General features: G+C 38.6%; 2 protein-coding genes and 1 long non-coding RNA gene across 9 annotated transcripts in view; 1 reads left to right on the plus strand and 2 right to left on the minus strand.

The window, feature by feature from the left end:
* Positions 1–19571, minus strand: part of LOC146478467 (lysosomal cobalamin transporter ABCD4-like) — a 50152-nt gene that overhangs the window by 21803 nt on the left and 8778 nt on the right. The window lies entirely within an intron of this gene.
* LOC146478468 (lysosomal cobalamin transporter ABCD4-like) overlaps positions 1–19571 on the minus strand; it is a 47543-nt gene that overhangs the window by 21803 nt on the left and 6169 nt on the right. For 2 of the 4 annotated variants that reach the window (XR_014865124.1, XR_014865126.1), the window contains exons 6-21: positions 17786–17879; positions 16826–16877; positions 15293–15414; positions 14574–14665; positions 13958–14032; positions 12821–12915; positions 12179–12232; positions 11605–11661; positions 10798–10889; positions 10347–10395; positions 9903–9952; positions 9293–9345; positions 8636–8712; positions 7869–7984; positions 6554–7291; positions 6067–6319 (exon numbers count right to left, since the gene is read on the minus strand). Coding sequence is in view for 1 of the 4 variants with exons in the window: in XM_085112028.1 (XP_084968154.1) it covers positions 7217–7291; positions 7869–7984; positions 8636–8712; positions 9293–9345; positions 9903–9952; positions 10347–10395; positions 10798–10889; positions 11605–11661; positions 12179–12232; positions 12821–12915; positions 13958–14032; positions 14574–14665; positions 15293–15414; positions 16826–16877; positions 17786–17879 (1153 nt within the window). In the remaining 3 variants the exon portion in view is untranslated. Of the gene's footprint in view, positions 1–6066; positions 7292–7868; positions 7985–8635; positions 8713–9292; positions 9346–9902; positions 9953–10346; positions 10396–10797; positions 10890–11604; positions 11662–12178; positions 12233–12820; positions 12916–13957; positions 14033–14573; positions 14666–15292; positions 15415–16825; positions 16878–17785; positions 17880–19571 lie in introns of those variants that run through there. The other 2 variants (XR_014865125.1, XM_085112028.1) reach the window with 2 other exon arrangements.
* On the plus strand, positions 46–14594 carry LOC146478469 (uncharacterized). Of its 2 annotated transcripts, none has more exons than XR_014865128.1 (3): positions 46–159; positions 2947–3005; positions 14529–14594. It is a non-coding gene; the product is annotated as an uncharacterized LOC146478469 (long non-coding RNA). The 2 variants fall into 2 exon arrangements; XR_014865129.1 differs by lacking the exon at positions 14529–14594 and adding an exon at positions 598–677 and having other exon boundaries at positions 74–159; positions 2947–6232.

The following is a 19571-nucleotide window of genomic DNA, read 5'->3' on the forward strand; positions in this document are numbered from 1 at the left end:
CCCGGTCGGGAAACCACGAGTGGGACCCACCGGTCAGCAGTTTCCCTCAGTAGTTCCCATTCTCCGCTCTTCTCTCTCCTCGTTGTGTCATCCGATCCAAGATGGCGGCCCGTCGATTTCAGCTGTTCGTTGCAAAGCTTCCATGGACAGTCTGTTCAGGTAGGATTGCCATTTTTCAGCATTTGCTTTAAAATGCTGTACTATTGTGCTTCTTTTCAAGTGGCTGAGATATCAGAATTATGTTAACTGGGAGGCTTGTGTTGTCGTAAATTCGTGATCGGTTTTCGCACGTGGCCATACGGTACTTCCACGGTATTAGAAATAGAGAAAATATTCCTCTCGTGAGTGTTAACTCTTATTGTGCTAGAGATTTGCGAGGGCATTTTCCGCACTGCTTCACAAGATTGTTATGTTTATAATTATAATGGCACTTACAAAATTATATAATTTATAAATATGTCAAGTATATATAATCGTAAAATCCAATATCCATGACAGTTTATATTACAGAATTTTTTTTATTTGCTCTATCAAATCTTCATGCTGTTTTTGTATGAAATAAATTTACCTTATTAACTGTTCTTCCTCCGATTTCAGATGTATAAAAACGTGAAATTTCAGTTGCGATTGGGATACTACACAGCACAAGACGGGAGACTGAGGATAGTGGAGCTGTGGTATCCATACAGGATTAGTAGGGCTGTGACATCAATACAGGATTGGCAGTTTCACGGTTTCTCTGTACCTCAGTTGTTTTTCTTCTGTGCAGAGGAAGAAAACTCTGTGGATGAAATTATGACTGGGAATGTTGAATGCTTACAATGAAACTACTGAGGAATAGAAAAACTGCAAAAGAAGCAATCCTGTATTAACGTCACAACTATACCACCCTTAGCCTACAGTGCAGGCATTTTTCATGGGTGAGCGCTGAATAATAAATTTAGTTCGCGTATTTGAAGGAGGCTGAGGGGGAGGGGGGGGGGGGGGTGGCAGGAAATGAGAGCGAAAAAAAACGCCTGCCCGCAAACCCTGTGTAATCGCCAAACGCCCCTATTTATAGTTGCGCTTGATTAGTGCATTTCCGGCTTCATTCATCACAGCTTGTGCAGTCATGTCACGTACTTCGCGTGATCTAAGTTTCTACTTTGAAATCAAGCGAAATAAAGTGAAAGTTGTCTCTCTCTCAAAATAAAAAGAATCATGAAAGAATAAAGCTACTGTGTGACAGTCAAATTAGTAAATCTAGTAAAGTTAATTTTCTGCGTTCGCTTTCAGAAGATTTACAAGTGTCACGCTGTGCGCCGCAAAGGTCAAATACAGAATATCAAGCACAGATTAGTTCAAAGTTTTATTCGGGGCTATGCGAATACAAACCTTTACCCGGTCCAACTGAACAGTATGCGAGTCGTCCCCAGTTATCACACAAAGCTGCTGGTCAACTGGTGTATCAATCTTTTTCAGCGATCGAAAAAACGGACAGTACTCCTCCGCTGAAGCAATGATAAACGGTTTTTTGCATCCTCAATATCTTTTTAGTCTGTATCCGTATTTTGTTAGCCCCATTGAAGTTGCTTCTTCACAGCACTTTTCAGCAGACAGACAAGGATCGCATCAGCACTTTTGCTCGATAAAATCAATTTAAATACCCTTCAGTCGAACCAACAATGGAAAGGTAAGGCTTTTTCCAAAGGCGGTAGGAAAATCTGCCAATACATCTTGTCTCGACAACAGTAAAAATTATCTCTTTTTGTTCGGAGCTCAATTCAAGTAATATTCCAATTTCTGAAAGACACGGTTTCATTGAGCATTGTGCTAGTGCAGCTGGAATGAAATGACATGCAGACCGATCTGCCGTGGATTGTCAGGTATCAATCAATATGTGACCTACCGCACCAATCAGAGCCCCCGTCTATCCAGTGGACGGGTTCTGCAAACAAACAATGAGTGCGGGCAGGCGTATTTTTCCCTCCTCTCCCCCTCCCCCCTCCTTTATTTCTCAGCCAGTCGTCCTCTCCCTTAGGGTCACTTTTGACTCGCTCCAGCCCTCTCGCGCTTCCTCGCCCAAGAACGGACAGCAACGAAGGATTATTCAGCGCTCCCGCTCCAAAAATACGCCTGCATTGCAGGCTATACCACCCTAGTCTCCCATCTTGGGCAGTATTGTATCCCACAGTGAAATTTCACACTTTTTATATGCCTAAAATGAAGGAAGAAAAATGATAAAAAGAAAAAAGATTTGATCAAGCAAATAAAAAAATTGTGTCATATACACTTTGAGCTTATATACACTGTTTTTTCTATAAGAACGTCTAATTTTGGAGCTGAGGCTGAACAGTCTTATATTTTTTTGCGATTTGAGGCTGAAAACGTTCTTAAGATGTTCTTAAATTACATGGTATACACTACATGTATTTTAGTAAATCAATGCGGTGGTGACCAGGAAACCTGTCAAAGTGCATTGCTTGCTGTATGGTATCAAGAACTGCTGATTATGTCAAACCGAGATGTGTGTCACCATTGTTAATGTTTTACAAAACATGCCCTTAAGTATTTTGGTTAATTTACATGTGTTACCTTGATTTTATATACAGATTAGCAAAATAAAAACGTTCTTAATCGACTCTCAGCCTGAGGAACGTTCTTAATACGTTCTTAAAATTTTGGTTAATCTCAGCCTCGAAGTTCTTATAAAAAAGGTTCTTATAAAAAAAAACAGAGTGTAGTAAGCTTAAGTCTTAAATTTGTGCAAGCCTTCGTGGCTTATCAATCACTGTACTTGAAAGCCACTGAGTTGCTAAAATGTGTCCCCCCCCCCCCCCCCCTGTGTTGCAGTGGATGTTTTCACAACTTGAGTGAGGTCACTTTAATAATAGTAATTTGTAAGTTATACACAAGCTTTAATATTAATTAGTTTTGTTAAATTACAAATTTTTATTCTTGAAACAGACACCCTTAAAGAGTACTTCATGAACTATGGGCCAGTTTCAAGTGCAAGAGTTATTTTTGTGAGTATCCTCTGACTTCAAAACTGTAACTCAGTGCTGTCAATAAGTTTTGAAGTAGACATCCCCACTGGGGATGGTGTAGTAGGTGGCAGGCTACTTTTCGAACGCCGAAGGCACGAGCTTCCTAGGGGGTGTGGGGGCATGCCCCCCAGAAAATTTTGAAATTTAGATGCTTGAAAATGCAGACAGTATTTGGGCCTTAAGAACAATCAAAATTAAGACTATATTAACCATATTCTATGTTTATTACAACCGTTCTTTTCCTCAAAATCTCAATTACTGGCTTTTAGAAAAGAGTGGAATGATAAATCTTCAAATGCTGATTCAAAAAAAATACATTCAATGTTTTAAGTTCATGTTTTGGCACATGCGAAAGCCTGGGATCTAGTCCTGTGAAAATGTCCCAGGCGTTCCACGACCCTTCGATCACCTTGATCTGCTTCAACTTTTTATACTTCCACCAAAAGGTTAACACGTTTAAAACTCCTGAAATGTGCCTTTTCTTAGACTCAGACGTTTGAGCCGGATGTTTGACAATTATTTTTGCGGGATCTTTTCATATTTTAAGCCGGTTTCTTGCTGGATCCTGTTCTCTGAAAATATCGCAGGCGTTCTACGACCCCTTCGATCAATTTCCATCGCGTGTGGCAAAGGTAAACACGTTTAAAACTCCTGAAATGCGCCTTTTCTTCGACTCAGACGTTTGAGGCGGATGTCTCACAATTATTTTTGTTGGATCTTTTCCTTATTTTAAGTTTCTTACCAAAATTAACAGTAAAGTGAGACGAAAGTAGCCGGCTGTTTTGGCCGGCTACCGGCCCTTATTGACAGCACTGTGTTACTAGCTGTAAATAAGGTAAAGGTTAAAATTTGCCCTCAGGTCATATGTTTTCAAAATAAACGTCAAAATTCCTGTGCTCTGATTGGCTCATAGCTGTTGTCTACAAGAGTACAGACAACGGCAGACAACAGAAAATAAAGCCAATTACCATATTTATTCAATTAACTTTCCAACTTCGAATAAGCGCCCAGCCTGAAATCCCAAAAGTTAACCCTTTCACTGCCAAATTTCTTGGACTCTCTGGACAATTATCTTGATGTAGATGACCAAGACGGATTTAGTTGTCCTATATGAAGATCTCCTCTGAAATGTTCGCTGCTCTGCAATAACGAGGACTCAAGTTTTTTTGTGATGTCACCTATTTGAACCGTTGTTGTTTTGCTCGCGAGCACAAACACATTCTAATCGGTAAGTAGTCGGTTTATAAGTGTACTTTCGAGCCATTTTCCGCTGCAGAAGCTCCCAGGCTGGCATCATAAAGCTGGAATGGAGAGTAGAGGCAATCCTCTGAACGAATCCAGAGGTGAGAGATGATTTTAGGGCGACTGGGATGCCAAAAGTGTTCATATCGAGTCATGGTGGCTCACGAGTGAAGTTGTCTCTCTGGCCGTTCTGTGGGTGGATTCTCGGACCTACCAAGACAATTTGGGCGAGATTTGACTTGCAAAGAAAACGATGTGTGCGATATTTTGCCAGTAAGACCGGGTGGCTCGACACTACAGAATTAAGATGGCGGGACTTCCATTTCGCCGTTGTATGGAAATTTACCCAGAATGCAACTCGGACAGCAAAGGGGAAATCACGGGCTTTGAAAAGTGGCTCGAATCAAATGGCTGATGTTCGAACAGCTGTACGCGTGAGATAAAATGAGATTTTGAATTAAAAAATTGGAAGCAAAGATGTGTGTTTTTCAGCTTTCTTCGATGCCGCAGAAAACGGGCATTTTTGGTTTTGCTTGAAAATAAATGTTGATATGGAACGGCAAACGGAGGATAAACTCAGTTTATTGGCTCTTAATTAAAGCCTAAAACACTTACTGATTGACACTATTAGTAGACCATAATAACCAGATTTCTGGATTTGAGAACGTGGCCAATCTTGAAAGCGGTAGCCTCTAAAACGGCGAGATTAGTCGCCTTTAGCAGTGACCCAGTGCAGTTTTGGAAGCTAATTTGCTTGGATATAACTGTTGTAACTGACAGCAACAGCACAAGGAAGAAAATTAAAGCTTTCATTTTGCGGCCGGTCTTTCCCTTTTGCGAATTTCAAACAGGAGGCGGTGGCCCAAGGAGGCTAAGGCAAAATAAACAGTTTGTCTCATAAATACCCTGTTGACGTTTCCTATTTGATAGAATATTTCCTTTCGGTTACTAACATCACGCTACAATGAAATACCCGCGATCACGAGATCTTTTATCCTTGAAGGTATGGAGTAAAAGGAAAGGAAAAGAAAAGGAAGGAGGGGAGGAGAGGAGAGGGGAGAGGAAAGAAATGGAAAAGAAAGGAAAGGAGATGGGAGAAGAGGAGAGGGGAGGGGAGGAGTTACCAGGAGAGGGGAGGAGGGGAGAGGAGTGAAGAGCGGTGGAGAAGAGAGGGGAGGGGAGGGGAGGGGAGAGAAATAGAAAAGAAAGGAAAGGAGAGGAGATACGAGGACAGGGGAGGAGGGGAGAGGAGTGGAGAAGAGAGGGGAGGGGAGGGGAGAGAAATAGAAAAGAAAGGAAAGGAGGGGAGAGAAGAGGAGAGGGGAGGGGAGAGAAGAGTAGAGGGGAGGAGAGGGGAGCTACTGAGGAAAAAAAACCATAAAAGTTTCCTCGTTAGCCCATAGCGCGAAAAGCCAATGGATTGTTGCAATTGGCGTGTGTAGATTTAAAGTCACTGGAGAATAATACAGCACTGCATGTAGACACCAATTTTCCGCAGTTGTGTCCAAATGCTTCTTTATATTTGACCAACCACATTATATTCTTTAAGAAACGAAAGAAACCGTTTGTTTTGAATGGTCAGTTACCCTTTCCTGGTTAAAACCTGTTTCGGGCGAAAACAGGACATAAAAATTGACTTTTATGCCAATACACTCAAAGCCGTTTTAAGAAAACCGCTTATTCTCACACAAGTTAAGCAATTTCCAAGAAAAACTGGAGTCACCTGAACTGCAATAAAGATATATCTGATGTTGTAGCAAAATCTGATTATTTTACTATAAAACACTCAAACAGTACATATCGTTTCATTGTTATTTATTGACTTCGAAAGGAAGTCTGCATAAGTCTACAAAAGTGACGTTTTATGAAAATATTTTAGGCATAACAAAAAATTATACAATAATTTAAATACTAGTAATCATGACAGAAACTCCTGTTACCAATGTAACTTAAAAAGACACACACACACACAAAAAGAGTTCGTAACGTAACTATAGGCTCGATTAGCGTTCTCGCAGACTCATTACCAGCAAGTCTGTTCGTCCCGCACCCTGACACCCTGGGCCCAGTTGTTCAAAGCCCGATTAAGCTAATCCTGGATTAATAACAACTTTCATTCAAGTTTAATTATTAATCGGTAAAAAATTCTTCCAAAAGATTTTTGGCCTTCAGTTTTGACTCTCTACCTTTAGCTTTGAAATTAGGCTTTAAAACCACTTTTAAAGAGCGAGATGAAAACCTCGATTAACTTTTAATCGTAGATTAGCGTTAAACGGCTTTCGAACAACCGGCCCTGGGGACGAGTTGGCTGTTTAGTGCAAAAACCACTAAAACAAACAAACCGAACTAAACGAACAAACAATGAAAAAGCACTCACTAAACGTCTGAAGATAAATAACAAATGAATACAAATCATTGACATGAGTTAATTTCATATGTACTATTTCATAATCAATTAACTAGCTAATATGCTTGGTAATTCTACAACTTAGATCACCAGAAAACTCACAAGGGGGTTGAAACATGTAACGTGTGCTCACAGCGTGTGAATATTCTTTTTCTAGCTTAGAACCTCTTCACACATTATCATTGTTATTGTTGTATGTAATGTTAAAAAAAAAAAATTAATTATTTTGTGTACAGTCTGGCTTGCCGCGATTAGCTCTTCGCTATTTGCAAGCCAGCCTAGTTATAACTTAAGGTTCTGTTGTGAATAAATAAAACTTGTGAAAAAAAATTTCTCAATTTTACTATGAAAATGAAAGTGTAATTTGGAAAGAATTCTAAAAAATAATTTCTTTTGGTTGAAAATAATTTCTTAGGTAAATTCATTACATATTACTTGATTTTTCGATCGCAGAAATTCAAACACTGTCGAGTATCACACAGCACAGGGTTGCCTCGTTCTAATGTACCTAACCTCGTTCCCGTGCACACGCCTTAATAAATTAATCTGCATCATGTTCAATCTCCTTGAACTCCCATCCTCCTTCTCCATCCAATTTCAAATTGTAGTCGTGAAGCTGAGAAACAAAAAGGAAGAAAAAGCGTTCAGATTTTTTCCTGATGGAAATCAAATGCTCTCAGTGAAAGACAAATGAAACGCTTGGAGCAAGAAGAGTGTTTGTCAGACTACATCTTTTGGCTTGAAACCGCCTTGTTCCAATCAGTTCAATTTTGGCAGCATACAAACAGGATGTCAACTGTAAGAAACAACTTTGGCCCTAAGGCTTAATTTTAGAAGAATTTTCTTATTACTTTTAAGATCACACAAAAGAGTAGTCGGTGATTTTCGTTTGTTTACGCTAAAACAGAAAAGAATACAAATTATTCTACTGTTAGCTAGTTTCGGTTTTGGGGAAAAATAACGGGTTAATTCTTCTTAAAAAGGCCTCCAGATTAAAAAAAAAAAAAAGGAGAAGAAAAACTAAACATAAAACTATGTTGGTTACACGATATCAAGTCTGTTTGCCAAGCAGAGATGATTTGAACAATTACGATTTCAAGGCCAAAAAATGCACATGCGCCAAGCCCTTTAAGTAAACCCAAAAATAGCGCAGGGGTAGCAAGTTCACTCTGATGAAGAAACCTTGTACGCACCTTTACGAGAGATTCCCTATGTCCAACACTCACAACTGTGATTTCCAGACGCTTACATACGGAGTACAGTCTGGTCTCCGAGGGGACGTCCAACGCACTCGTAGCTTCATCAAGAACTGAAGAAACACAACCACCCAATCAGTTCATGTTATCCTAAGGATAATGATTTGTCCAATTGATAGAGCGGTTTTCAAGTGAGTGTCGAAAGTAATTCGCGTTTGCTTTAAAACTAAGCTCTGTGATTGGTTCGTAAAACTCGCTCCACTTTCTCAACCAATGAAAAGCAAAACCACGTGGTCGACTTAGCCGCACGTGTTTTCCCGCGCTTGGCGCCGGTTACATGTATTTGTTTCGAGATGTGATCGGTTCATTGGGCTGTTTACGTCTCTTGTGATTGGCCAGAGTAATTTGTTTGGTTTTGGTTTCCCACACTTGAATGCAAGCCGCTCTAAAGTAATGCGTTCTTTGAACAACAAGGATCTGATGTCCATTGACAGAGCATTTAAGCCTCATAGAAACTGCCACGTTGTTTAGCGAAATTAGTCCTTGAACGAGCCAAGAAAACTGATTACGTATGGGTTGTACTGCAAAATCACAGCAAAATTCCGAATAGCATTCGTTTAAAGGTAAGATAAGATAAGCCTTAAAATTTAGAGACGCTAATTCATTCTTACTTTGAAATGTAAGGGAGCACTTTCGGGGAAAGGATGCATTAGTTTGTTCGATTACGAGCACGGTAACGAAAATCGGTAACGAAAATTACTCACGCGCTACAAGTGGCCGGTGATAGAACAGACGAGCAAATGAAAGCCTCTGCATTTCTCCAGGAGACAACATGTCTTCCCTACAACAAACAAAGTGAAAAGTTTTAGGGTACGGTGTTTGGGACCCATTCAGGAATGATAATACTTGGTATGCGTTTTGGTGCAGTTTTATTACCTATTCTCGTTCCGAAATCGCTAGAAGGTGTACTGGTTACTGTCAGTGGTGCTGCGTCGGTGAAGAGTGGAAACGAATGTTTAGTTTGTCAACAGGGTTGATAACTAAAGGTAATTTTGCCACCGTAAAGAGATTCGAATGGTGACGTTTCGTGCGTTAGCCCTTCGCCAGACCGAATCCCAGAGCGAATCACGTGGGACAATCCCGCGTCTAAACTGCGTTTAAAAGTAAGTGCTTCTACGCTTTCTAACGTGCTATAAATAATACCAATTATTGGAATAATTGAGGAGTCAAAACTGCATTCAACCGATAACGTTTCATCCTAAAAAAAAATTCCATTATTGGCAGAAACCAGAAGTACATAAGAATTCTTCTTCTCTGCTTCTACGGAAACGCCCTCCGTCTAATTTTCCTGACAAAAATTCTAGTGATAAAATTGATGAGCAAAACCATGTTCACTACGGTTGTCGAAGTTTTTGTCTCACCAGTTGGAATCCACTGGGTTATCCAGACCACCGACTCTACTGCACAGAGTTCTCTGTAAGATGAGAAAGTCAAAAGCCAAGCAGTTATTATATTTTTTCGATGTAGATGTATGTCCTTTTTACATCGTTTTCACAACTTTGCGATGGCTTCGTTTTCCACTCATGGCCGATTAGAATGAAATTGTCAATTCTAACAAGGAATTTAAGTTTAGATGGGGGCAGTGTGGCCTAATGGTTAGGGCCCCGGGTTCACGTCCCGCTCTGACTACTTGGATTTGTTTCACGGTAGCCTCGTTTTCAAATCCAAGGCCACGCTTTGTAAATAGCCAACTGGTTTGCCTCCCACCAGTTGGGATTTTTAACAAATGCTATGTTCAGTTCGTATATTTATTTCACTGATTTATAGTGCTGTCCGCTATTAGCACAATAGTGCTAAATACTTCGACACTTAAATAAAGTCATTTATTTATTTATTTTATTTTATTTTTTCCCGAAACAGAGATGTCGGAATAACGTTACAGAGGTCGCGGATATGACTACATGTTATTTAAAAAAGCTTAACTGGCAGCATCAAGTATCCTTTAAAATTCATATTTGCAAAGATACTTACGAGTCCAACAGTTTCCAGTATCTCAATCAGTTTTTTGTTTTCTTCACCCACTGAGAAAGACAGAAGGAAGTAAAATCAGCAAGACTGGCCACCGATGCTCAAAGAGTGGATAAATCGCTATCCAGCGGATAAAATGTACTCCAACCAATACATTTTATCCGCTAGATAGCGGGTTATCCGCTCTTTGAACAACTGGGGCCTGGACAATAATAATTACGTAGCTGTAATACTACAGACAACAATTTTTACCATGTGGTGAGAAATATAGATAGACGTCGAATTTTTTAATTAGCGGGGCCGATTTGTTTAAAGCTCGATTAGAACTAGTCCTTAGATAACTGGGAACAGAATCTATAAGTTGCTACGGTAGTTAACCTGGATTAGCGCTAATCGTGCTTCGAACAACCCGGCCTTGATCTTTGCCTGCTACAACTTTTGTGATACCTGATTTGCAGTCCCCTCGAAAGACATAATCTTCAAAAGGATATGTAATCTAAAAATGAAAAAAAAATGACTGAATATTAAGAACATAAAGCTCGTTAAGCAACTTAAAACAATCCGCAATATTTACTGCTCTATCGAGTCAAGTCAAGTCATTTACCTGAGCAATCTCAAGTATAACCGCTGTCGACCGTGATAAGGCCTTAGCACATTTTCCCGCTTGGCACCGGTTGCATGTTTTCCCGCGCTTGGCACCGGTTGCACGTTTTCCCACGTTTGGCACCGGTTGCATGTTTTCCCGCGCTTGGCACCGCTTACATATTTTCCCGCCCTTGTAAGTAGCAACCGTTACTTTCCCAATCCACGAAAGCGTACAATACCCATAGCTTCACAAAAGTGCACCAGAAAACCACTGATACTATACCAGGGTTGTTTTTAAAGAATAAAGTGTTACCTGTTGTCGTAATGTACCATCCGTGATAAATGACTTTTGTGGTAAAAAGAACACTGTCTTAGGACTGAATGGAAGAAACCTCAGGACATCACCTGTAATAAAATTATAAATGCCGCACATTACATGGTCAAAAGATAATGCAGGTTAAACGTGACACCAAAGAATGGTTGGGTCACAAAGACCCCCCCCCCCCCCCACCTCCAAAGGAATTCCTCCCCACCCGCATTTGCAAATATTTATACTTACCTCTACCCTGCCTCCTTCTTACGACTGTGTTTTTTAAGCCAGCCAATAATGTAGAAAAGGCCCTTAAAACCTTGGGATTTATGCACCGGTCAACTCGAAACTTCAACATCCCCCAGGCATTTGGACTTTTGAAACTAGGTTTTTTAAATTCCCGCGTGGCCAAAAGGCCGTTCAAATGCCCTACGCTGAGTGTTCCAAGGCCTCTCCTCAAGGACAAATGTTCAGCTTCAATCAATCACTTGTCATGCTTTACAGACAGTTGATATATTAATGACACCTTCCAAAACTATTTTGAAAATGTTTTGAGTGAACCATTCGTTCACAAAGGCGAAATCCCGTCCTTGAAAAACTCCTCAACTCCCCAAACCCAGGTTAAATCCCAGAAGAATTCCACTAGGCCGAAGAAAACCCTGGTTAAATTCCCCTCTCCCCCACCCCGTAGGGTAAACATACGGTAAAATGCCCGGAGTATGCCTGGATGGAAGGGGGCCTTGAGGTTCGGACAAATGTAGAGTGGGCAAAAAAAAAAAATCGCTAATTATAATATGACGGTATTCCTACCTGACATAGGGCTCCATATGCCACTGAGAATTCTAAACAAAGAACTTTTTCCACTTCCTACAAAAGAAAATTCCATAAGAAAATGTTTCGATCTACAACTTCAATAAATCACATCATGTGTTGGGGCGAAAAAATTGCAAAATAAAGATCGTCTCCAGCTTTTCTGCAATAAAACTATGCTTTGTTATCAATGTGTTGAATAATAATAATACAAAAATCCTGCGAAATCCTGCGGAATGTCCCCCGATTTTAGCCAACTTGGCCTACTGCCTCGTCGGCTTAGTATCTGAGGCGATATCCCGTGCGATTTTGCAGGATAACTGACATTGATCCACTGAAAAAGGGCTAAACCCGAAACATATGGATTTTTCTTCAATTATTATTTCACACTGATTTTCTATCACGGATCCTTCTTTAACTGTTAAACATCTGCCATGTTGCAAAGGCGTGCAATGTTTTTCTGGGCCATGATCCACTTGCCACACGTCTTAAATTGGCTTTCAACTTTTATTTTCAGCTTGCTTTTCTAAAAACAATCAAGTGAGTAGAGTAAAGATTAAGCAGTGTACTTCACCTGTACATCCAGTTATAAGAAGGTTCTTGCCATGACTTATTTCCAAATCTAGATCTAAAAAAGGGCAAAGTTCATTCAGTTAGCCTGAATAGCGAGCTTTAGCAACAACGACGGTGACGGCGCCGAGAACGTCAAAACGCAACAGCTTTAATAACCAAAACAACAACTCTGCACATGCATTACACTTTTTGGTATATTTCTTTGCCATCACTGCACGACTTGGACATGAAATTTCCTGATGCATGGGACGTTCTATGGAGGACGTAAATACAGGAAGAAAAAATTTTCTTCCTCTTTCTAAACTTGGGTGAGGTCTCCAAGAATTCAACCCCAGGAAACTTCACCTACATTTGACTTTTAAAGCGAGTTGGAATAATCACCAGCAATTATTCTAAGGAAGTGCTACGGATTTTCAGGAGAAGAAGCTATAATAGTGTATAGGTAAGGTAAGATATGACTTATTTTAAGAGGGTGATATGTAACAGTAACTAAAATTACTGAGGAGTTTGTGGCCCTCTAAAAAGCAAAAAGAGAAAAATTAAATCAAATCAAAAACCTACACTCACAATAATGGCTATTATTTTACAATAACTGCCCAAACATGTTTCTAGAAATTTCAAATAAACATGCTAGACATGTCACCTTTGACCAGGGGATCTGTGCAGTTTGGTGGAGCGTATGACACCCCACTGAGCTTGAATATGTAGCTGCTACCTTCGCAGGCCAGGGTTTCATCTCTACAACAAATAGAAAAGAACGATCATCCGCCATAAGCTTTTCATTTCCCACAAAATGACTGTAAGTCTCCATAGCAACCATTGTTGGTGTCCTCGCAGTCACTGTACTTTCCAGATGCTGTACAAACGTTTTTATTCACATTAAAGCTACTGAGCAGTACTTTCCTGTGGACCTGTTTGTTATGCTGTACAAGGTGGCTCTAACTTTTGAGTCTGTGGATGAAATCCTAAAGTGTGACCATTCCAATGAAAGCTACTGAGCAGTACTTTCTTATGGCGCTGTTTTTTTTACAAGGTGCTCTACAAGGTTCCAACTTGTGAGCCCGTGGTGAATTCCTTAAGTACTTACTTATTGTCCACGGGTCATGCCAAGTGTTTGACCATTCAAGTGAAAGCTCCCGAGAAGCACTATCCTGTGGTACTCTTTATTACGCTGTACAATAAAGGTGGCTCAAAATTTTGTGTATGTGGAAGGAATCCACCAGCATTACCATTCAAATCAAAGCTACCAAACAGTGCTTTGTGTGGTGCATTTTACCAAGTCAAAGGAGGCATTTATACCTCTCGACTGTTGATTCAAAGCAGATGAAACCATCTGTTGAATCAGATAAATGTTGGACGTATTTTCTGTGGTTTGTCTTTCACTCAGCAAACCCCAAAATGTTGGTCCAGAATAAAGTAAAACCTCGACCACCTGCCCTACTGACTAGCACACTTTGTGTTTGGATAAATGTCCTTGTCTCAATTAACAAGATCAACAGAGCAAAATGAAAAAAAATGAGAACAAGAAGTAGCCTGTGAATAGGCTCCCAAAGTTGGGCATATGGGAAGAGAAAAATCGGCGAGTGGAGCAAGCCGAGTGCGGTCTGGGGCGAGAAAAAAGAAAGGGAGAGAGCGTCCCTCCCTTTTTTTTCTCGTTCCAGATCACACTTGATTTTTCTCTCCTCCCTATACCCCCTTGAATTGGGAGCCTGTCCATAGGCTAAACAAGAAATAAATTAATGTCCATTAATGAAGGAGTTCAAAAACAACAAGCCATTACCGTAAAGAACCTTGACTTTCTTTCCGCTTCTGTTCAGAATCACTTTCAGCAAAATATTCAAAAAGTTGTCCCAGTCTGTAAAAGGAAAGAACAGCTTTAAACAACATCGAAGGTTCATTGAAGATACTATACTTAAGCTCTGTTCACACCAACAAAGTAGTCGTTTAAGTAAATCAGGTTTAACAAAATAAAAATTGGCAACAGAAGGCTGAACCATTGGCTTTGACATAGGATTCAAGTAAGCTTTAACTCAAGCTTTCGTTTGTGCTAAATCGGCAGTCGACAAAAATTCGAAAACAGCTTTTATGAAGGAAACAATTTTAAACCGTGTTTAACTAAACAGCTTTTAAACGTGTTTAAGCCTTGGTGTGAATGGGACATTAGTCGCATTTGCAAAGCAAACTTGCAAAACTTCCTAAGGCAGGTTTCCACTGTATACTGCTTGATATGTACATGCACCACATGGCATTAATAATAAATATATTTTATTAAGGTCTTAATAACGATGATCATGGCCACTACCATGTATAAGTGGTTCCTGTGACCTCAAGTTGACACATTTATACCTTAGCCCCTTGCAGGCAGGCAGGGCAGTCCCACAGCATTGTTACTCTACCTGTGAACAAATCCTGCGATGTTGGAAATATCCATAGACAAGTTAATGAGCTTGGTACAACATTTGATCAGGTACATGGCAAAAAATGTGTTCTGCAATTTCAAAGAAAGGATGCAAACACTCTTAATATTAGTTCAGAATTCTGTCAGAACCGAAATTAAAAATAATTTTTTTTGTTGGCGTTACTTGGGCAAACAAAGGTACTGCTTCATAATAATAATAATAATAGTAATAATAATAATAATAATAATAATAATAATAATAATAATAATAATAAAAGGTTCTTGAAAGTGAATTTAAAAATTTGAATGTGCTTACAGTAACTAAGATTAAAAAAAGGTAACACAAATAGCTTTTACATCTTTAAAAAGATGTAACTAATTAAATAAATTATGTGACTAAGATATCAACCTAAGGTTTAAAATGTTCAGAAAAAAGAAATGTTTTAAGTTTCTTTTTAAAGATGGCTACAGAGTTTCAGACAGGATAAACCTGGACTACAATTTGCAGAAATGAAATAAGCACAAGGTCACATAATAGGAATTTCCGAGTTATGACATCTAAAATGATATTACTGTGTTGAAGTTTGGGTTATCTCTGAGTTATAATGATATGCACTAATGTTCCCCCTGAAAATAACACTTGTAAGTAAATGACTGAAAAATTAGACCCCTGTGGTCTGACCGCTTGTAAGCGACCACCTACAATAAGCAACTTACCCTACTAATCACTACACTAATTTCAACTGAAGACAAGTCATCGTACTTTCCACCAAAGATGGCAATGGCAATTATTAAGTAACTGAGGATTGCTCCCAGATAATCAAAGACACTTATGGAAACTAAAAAGATCAAAACAAAATAAAAGCTACTGAACATTGAACGTCTTTATTTTATTACATATTCTCATTGAATTGCAAGCTAATTGAATCTAGAAACATTGCTTCTATTTACAGTCCTTTAATTAATTAATTATTCACTTTAATTAATTATTCAATATTACATTGCAAAACATTTATGACAACAGTTATTTACATGGCAAAACATTTCAAAACATTTCCGCCCGCAAATAGCAGGTGCTAGTCGAGGCGGGCGGAGAAAAGGGGGACAGCAGTCAGTGATAAACATTTCAATTTGAAACTTTGCTTTCGGGGGGGGGGGGGGGGGGGGGGGAGGGTACAGAAACACCTACCAGCGAAAGGCTGGTTTGACTGCCAACAATCAGTACTTGATTTCTGATTAAAGTAAAGGTGGAGTGGGGTGGGGGAGTGGAGTGGAGTGGAATGACAATTCCACCTCCCTGCTAGGGCTTCAGGGGTGTCACAGGCAGGTCCCTGACCTTACCACCAAAGAAGCTGATAATGCCAGTTGAGTAGATGGATTAAATTAACCATTAACCAATGTATCTATAGCAATACTGTTGATCTTCACTTCAAGTGGGTGAAAGGGTCAAAATGTTCTGTGCATGGAAACTTATAGTCTTTAGAGAAAACGCTGATTGAAAAGACTTTCACGGACAAAAGACCAGTTGGTTGACACTTTGCAAAATAATTAATATACAAGACAATAATTTTACTGGTCGGACTAAAGCAGTAGCGATTATCGCTGGCTCAAGGGATTGCACCCTCAGTAGCACATTAACCTTCTTTTATTCTACTTCATCAAATTATTTTATGCAAATTAATACATATTAATAATTATTCTTATCAAATACCGTATTTATTCGATTAACCGCCATGGGCACTTATTTAATTTTGGGCTCATGAGGATGGGCGCTTATTCAAGGTGGGCGCTTATTCGAGGGTGGAGGCTTATAACTTTCCCAACATTTTCAGCAAGCGAGGACATTTTGAGAGAATTGCATTTAACAAGGCATAAAAAGTTTATTTCGCTTCAACAAAAACAAAACAAAGTGCAAAAGCTATCATAAAGAAGGCATAAACAATATAAAAGTTAATTGACCACCAAATCTAAAACAGGTTTTGGAACACAACTGAGGCTCCTCTTACTTTGCAATCGGATAGTGCTAGTACAGAAATGTGGTTTTTTTTATTGGGAGGGGGGTGGGGTGGGTTGCTTATTCGAGGCTGGGCACTTACAAACTTTTTGGGCTTTCAGGGTGGGCGGTTATTCGAGGTGGGCACTTATTCGAAGGTGGGCACTTAATCGAATAAATATGGTAATTGATTTTGCACTCTCTATGTATATTTTATGTTCTTTATTAGCCTCTTATTTACTGGTAAGTATACTCACACAAAATAAAGCTTTCATAATTTATGAGCCTTTGCTGGGTTTGAAGAAGAGTCTGCAACAAAGCAAAGATTAAAGGGGCATTATCATGGGAGATCGATGGGAGATATCATGATTTTTGGCCACAATTCACTAAATTTAAACTTTGAACGGTGTGTTAATTAATTTCTCAATCGCTAATTTAAAGAAATATTAATAGTGATTTCTAAGATGAAAGGTTGAACCAAAATATAGTACAACCGGCAATTTTTAGTGCGTCACAACAAGGAAATTTGAAAACGTCCGCCAGACATTTTCAAATTTGAACCCCACTCTTCCTTGGTCATCTGCCGGCGAAAATATCCGTGGATAGAGCCTTTGCATTCTGATAGTCTTTTAATGGAATTTTGGCATTATATCTTGGCTGCTATCCATCGAATAGCGTCTTTCCGATTTTCAATGTGTTACTAAAAATAGCGTGATACTGTCCCTTTAATGATCATTAATGCATGCGCACTCAATATATGTGACAGTATACTTTCATTCCCTGCTTCTAGAGTCCTGGACCCAATTGTTGAATGACCAATTAAGCTAATCCAAGGTGAAGGTGAACTTTGATTTGAGTTTTATAACTTACATTTATACTTAATATTTACATTTTTCCAAAAGAAATTAGTCCCTCACTTTTGACATAGACTTTCCTTTACCATTAGATTGAAATTAACCTTTAAAACTATATTTTTAGCTAGCAAGATGGAAATCTAGATCAACTTTTAATCGTGGATATTAGCGTTAATCAGCTTTCAAACATTGCGGGCCCCGGGCTTTCCCTCTTAAATAATAGAATTACTGGCATTGAGTAGACAAGTTTACATTCCTATGTAAGTGTTTTTCCCTAATCAAGTGTGTTTCATTTATAACAAGTGCTAAATTTTGTTCAAATCAACATGTGTATAACAAAAGCAAACAGTGAGAATCGTCTACCTGTAATTTTGAGTTTGATTTTCTTTCCTCCAAGCTACCAGATCTGTAAAATGCTATGAACTCTGCATTAGCCCTGACTTGCATGTGCTTAAACCTGTTCAAAAGTAAATAAAAATAATGACTGAAAGAAGACCAATTTGCATGTGGGCTCAAATGTGGCCCGTTTTTGGCCGCTCACATAAGCGCAGAAGTTAGTGCGTATAGTTGTTCTGCTGTACAAGTACATTACCTCCTCTAATTTCTCTCTCTTTTTATTCTATACATTGCTCTTTTTAGTTAACATTGTGTTGCCATGGAAACATTTCTGGAAACATATAACATGTCAACTTAAATATTTAACACTCAATATTACCCTATATTTCCTTATATTAATTTATCTCTTGACATATAATGTATTTACTTTCAGTCATTTTTTTTAGTTTTTTTTTCCATGAAAACGCGTCATTAAAATGAAAAATTATTCTTTAAGTATTACGCACAGCAATAAACTGTCACATCCCACTACCTATTCTTTTAAAAAAAATAGTCGTATAAATTTACCTTATTATTCAACACCCTTCACTCTTTTATTTATCTTTATCAAAAGTTGCTTACACTTTATTTTTCAGCAGTGATATGTACATTCTTTTAATAATATTAATTTTATATTTTGAATTTTTTCGCTACAGCTGTATAAGGTATTTTATTCTACAATTCTATAATCCATACTATTTCCATCTACACCTCTACACTTGTACGCCTCTACGATATGTATGCCATTTTAATTTATATCTTGAATTTTTTCGCTACAGCTGTAAATGGTATTTTATTCGACAATTCTACAAACCGTACTCATTCCATCTACACCTCTACGTCTCTACTATATATCTGCTATTTTAATTTATACATATCGTAGAGGCGTACAGGTGTAGAGGTGTAGATGGAAATAGTATGGATTATAGAATTGTAGAATAAAATACCTAATATACAGCTGTAGCAAAAAAATTCAAAATAAAAAATAAAAGACTGTAAACATCGTAAAGTCGTAGATGCGTAGAGGCGTAGAAGGAAATATATGTTTCTAGAATTGTAGAATTTAATACCTTACACAGCTGTAGCCAAAATTTCAAAATATAAATTAAAATAGCAGATACATAGTTAAGAGACGTAGAGGTGTAGATGGAATTAGTACGGTTTGCAGAATTGTAGAATAAAATACCTTTTGCAGCTGTAGCGAAAAATTCAATATATAAATTAAAATGGCATACATATTGTAGAGGCCTACAGGTGTAGCGGATGTATACATGCATGCAAATACTATTATAATTCTATGCTTCTACAGCACTACACTAAACGTAGCAGATATATATGAAAATACTAATATCGTACAGTTGTAAAACTCTACAAAAAATTCTACGCAATTTTCAGTGTCCAAATTTGGGCCAGGTATATGTGGGCTATCCACAGAGTTCTTAAGTTTTGCTAAAAAATGTGACAGTATGACCAAATGATCAATGATAATAATAATAATAATAATAACAAATTTGTCAATTTGTATAGCACAAACTTCCATGATGAGATGATCAAATGTGCCTTACAGCATGAGGACACTCTCCAGATAGAATCGGAATTTGGAAATGTTGGTTTTTGAGGAGAGGGGAAAACCGGAGTACTCAGAGAAAAACCTCTCGGAGCAAGGACAAGAGCAAGGACTCCTAATCTGGGAATCGAACCCTTGCCACATTGGTGGGAGGTGAGTGCTCTCTGCACCTACTGAACAACTTGCTTTCAAAATTTTAATGACTGC

The sequence above is a fragment of the Pavona decussata genome, unplaced genomic scaffold (genome assembly GCF_977016875.1).
Source record: "Pavona decussata unplaced genomic scaffold, jaPavDecu1.1 SCAFFOLD_64, whole genome shotgun sequence".
Lineage (NCBI taxonomy): Eukaryota > Metazoa > Cnidaria > Anthozoa > Scleractinia > Agariciidae > Pavona > Pavona decussata.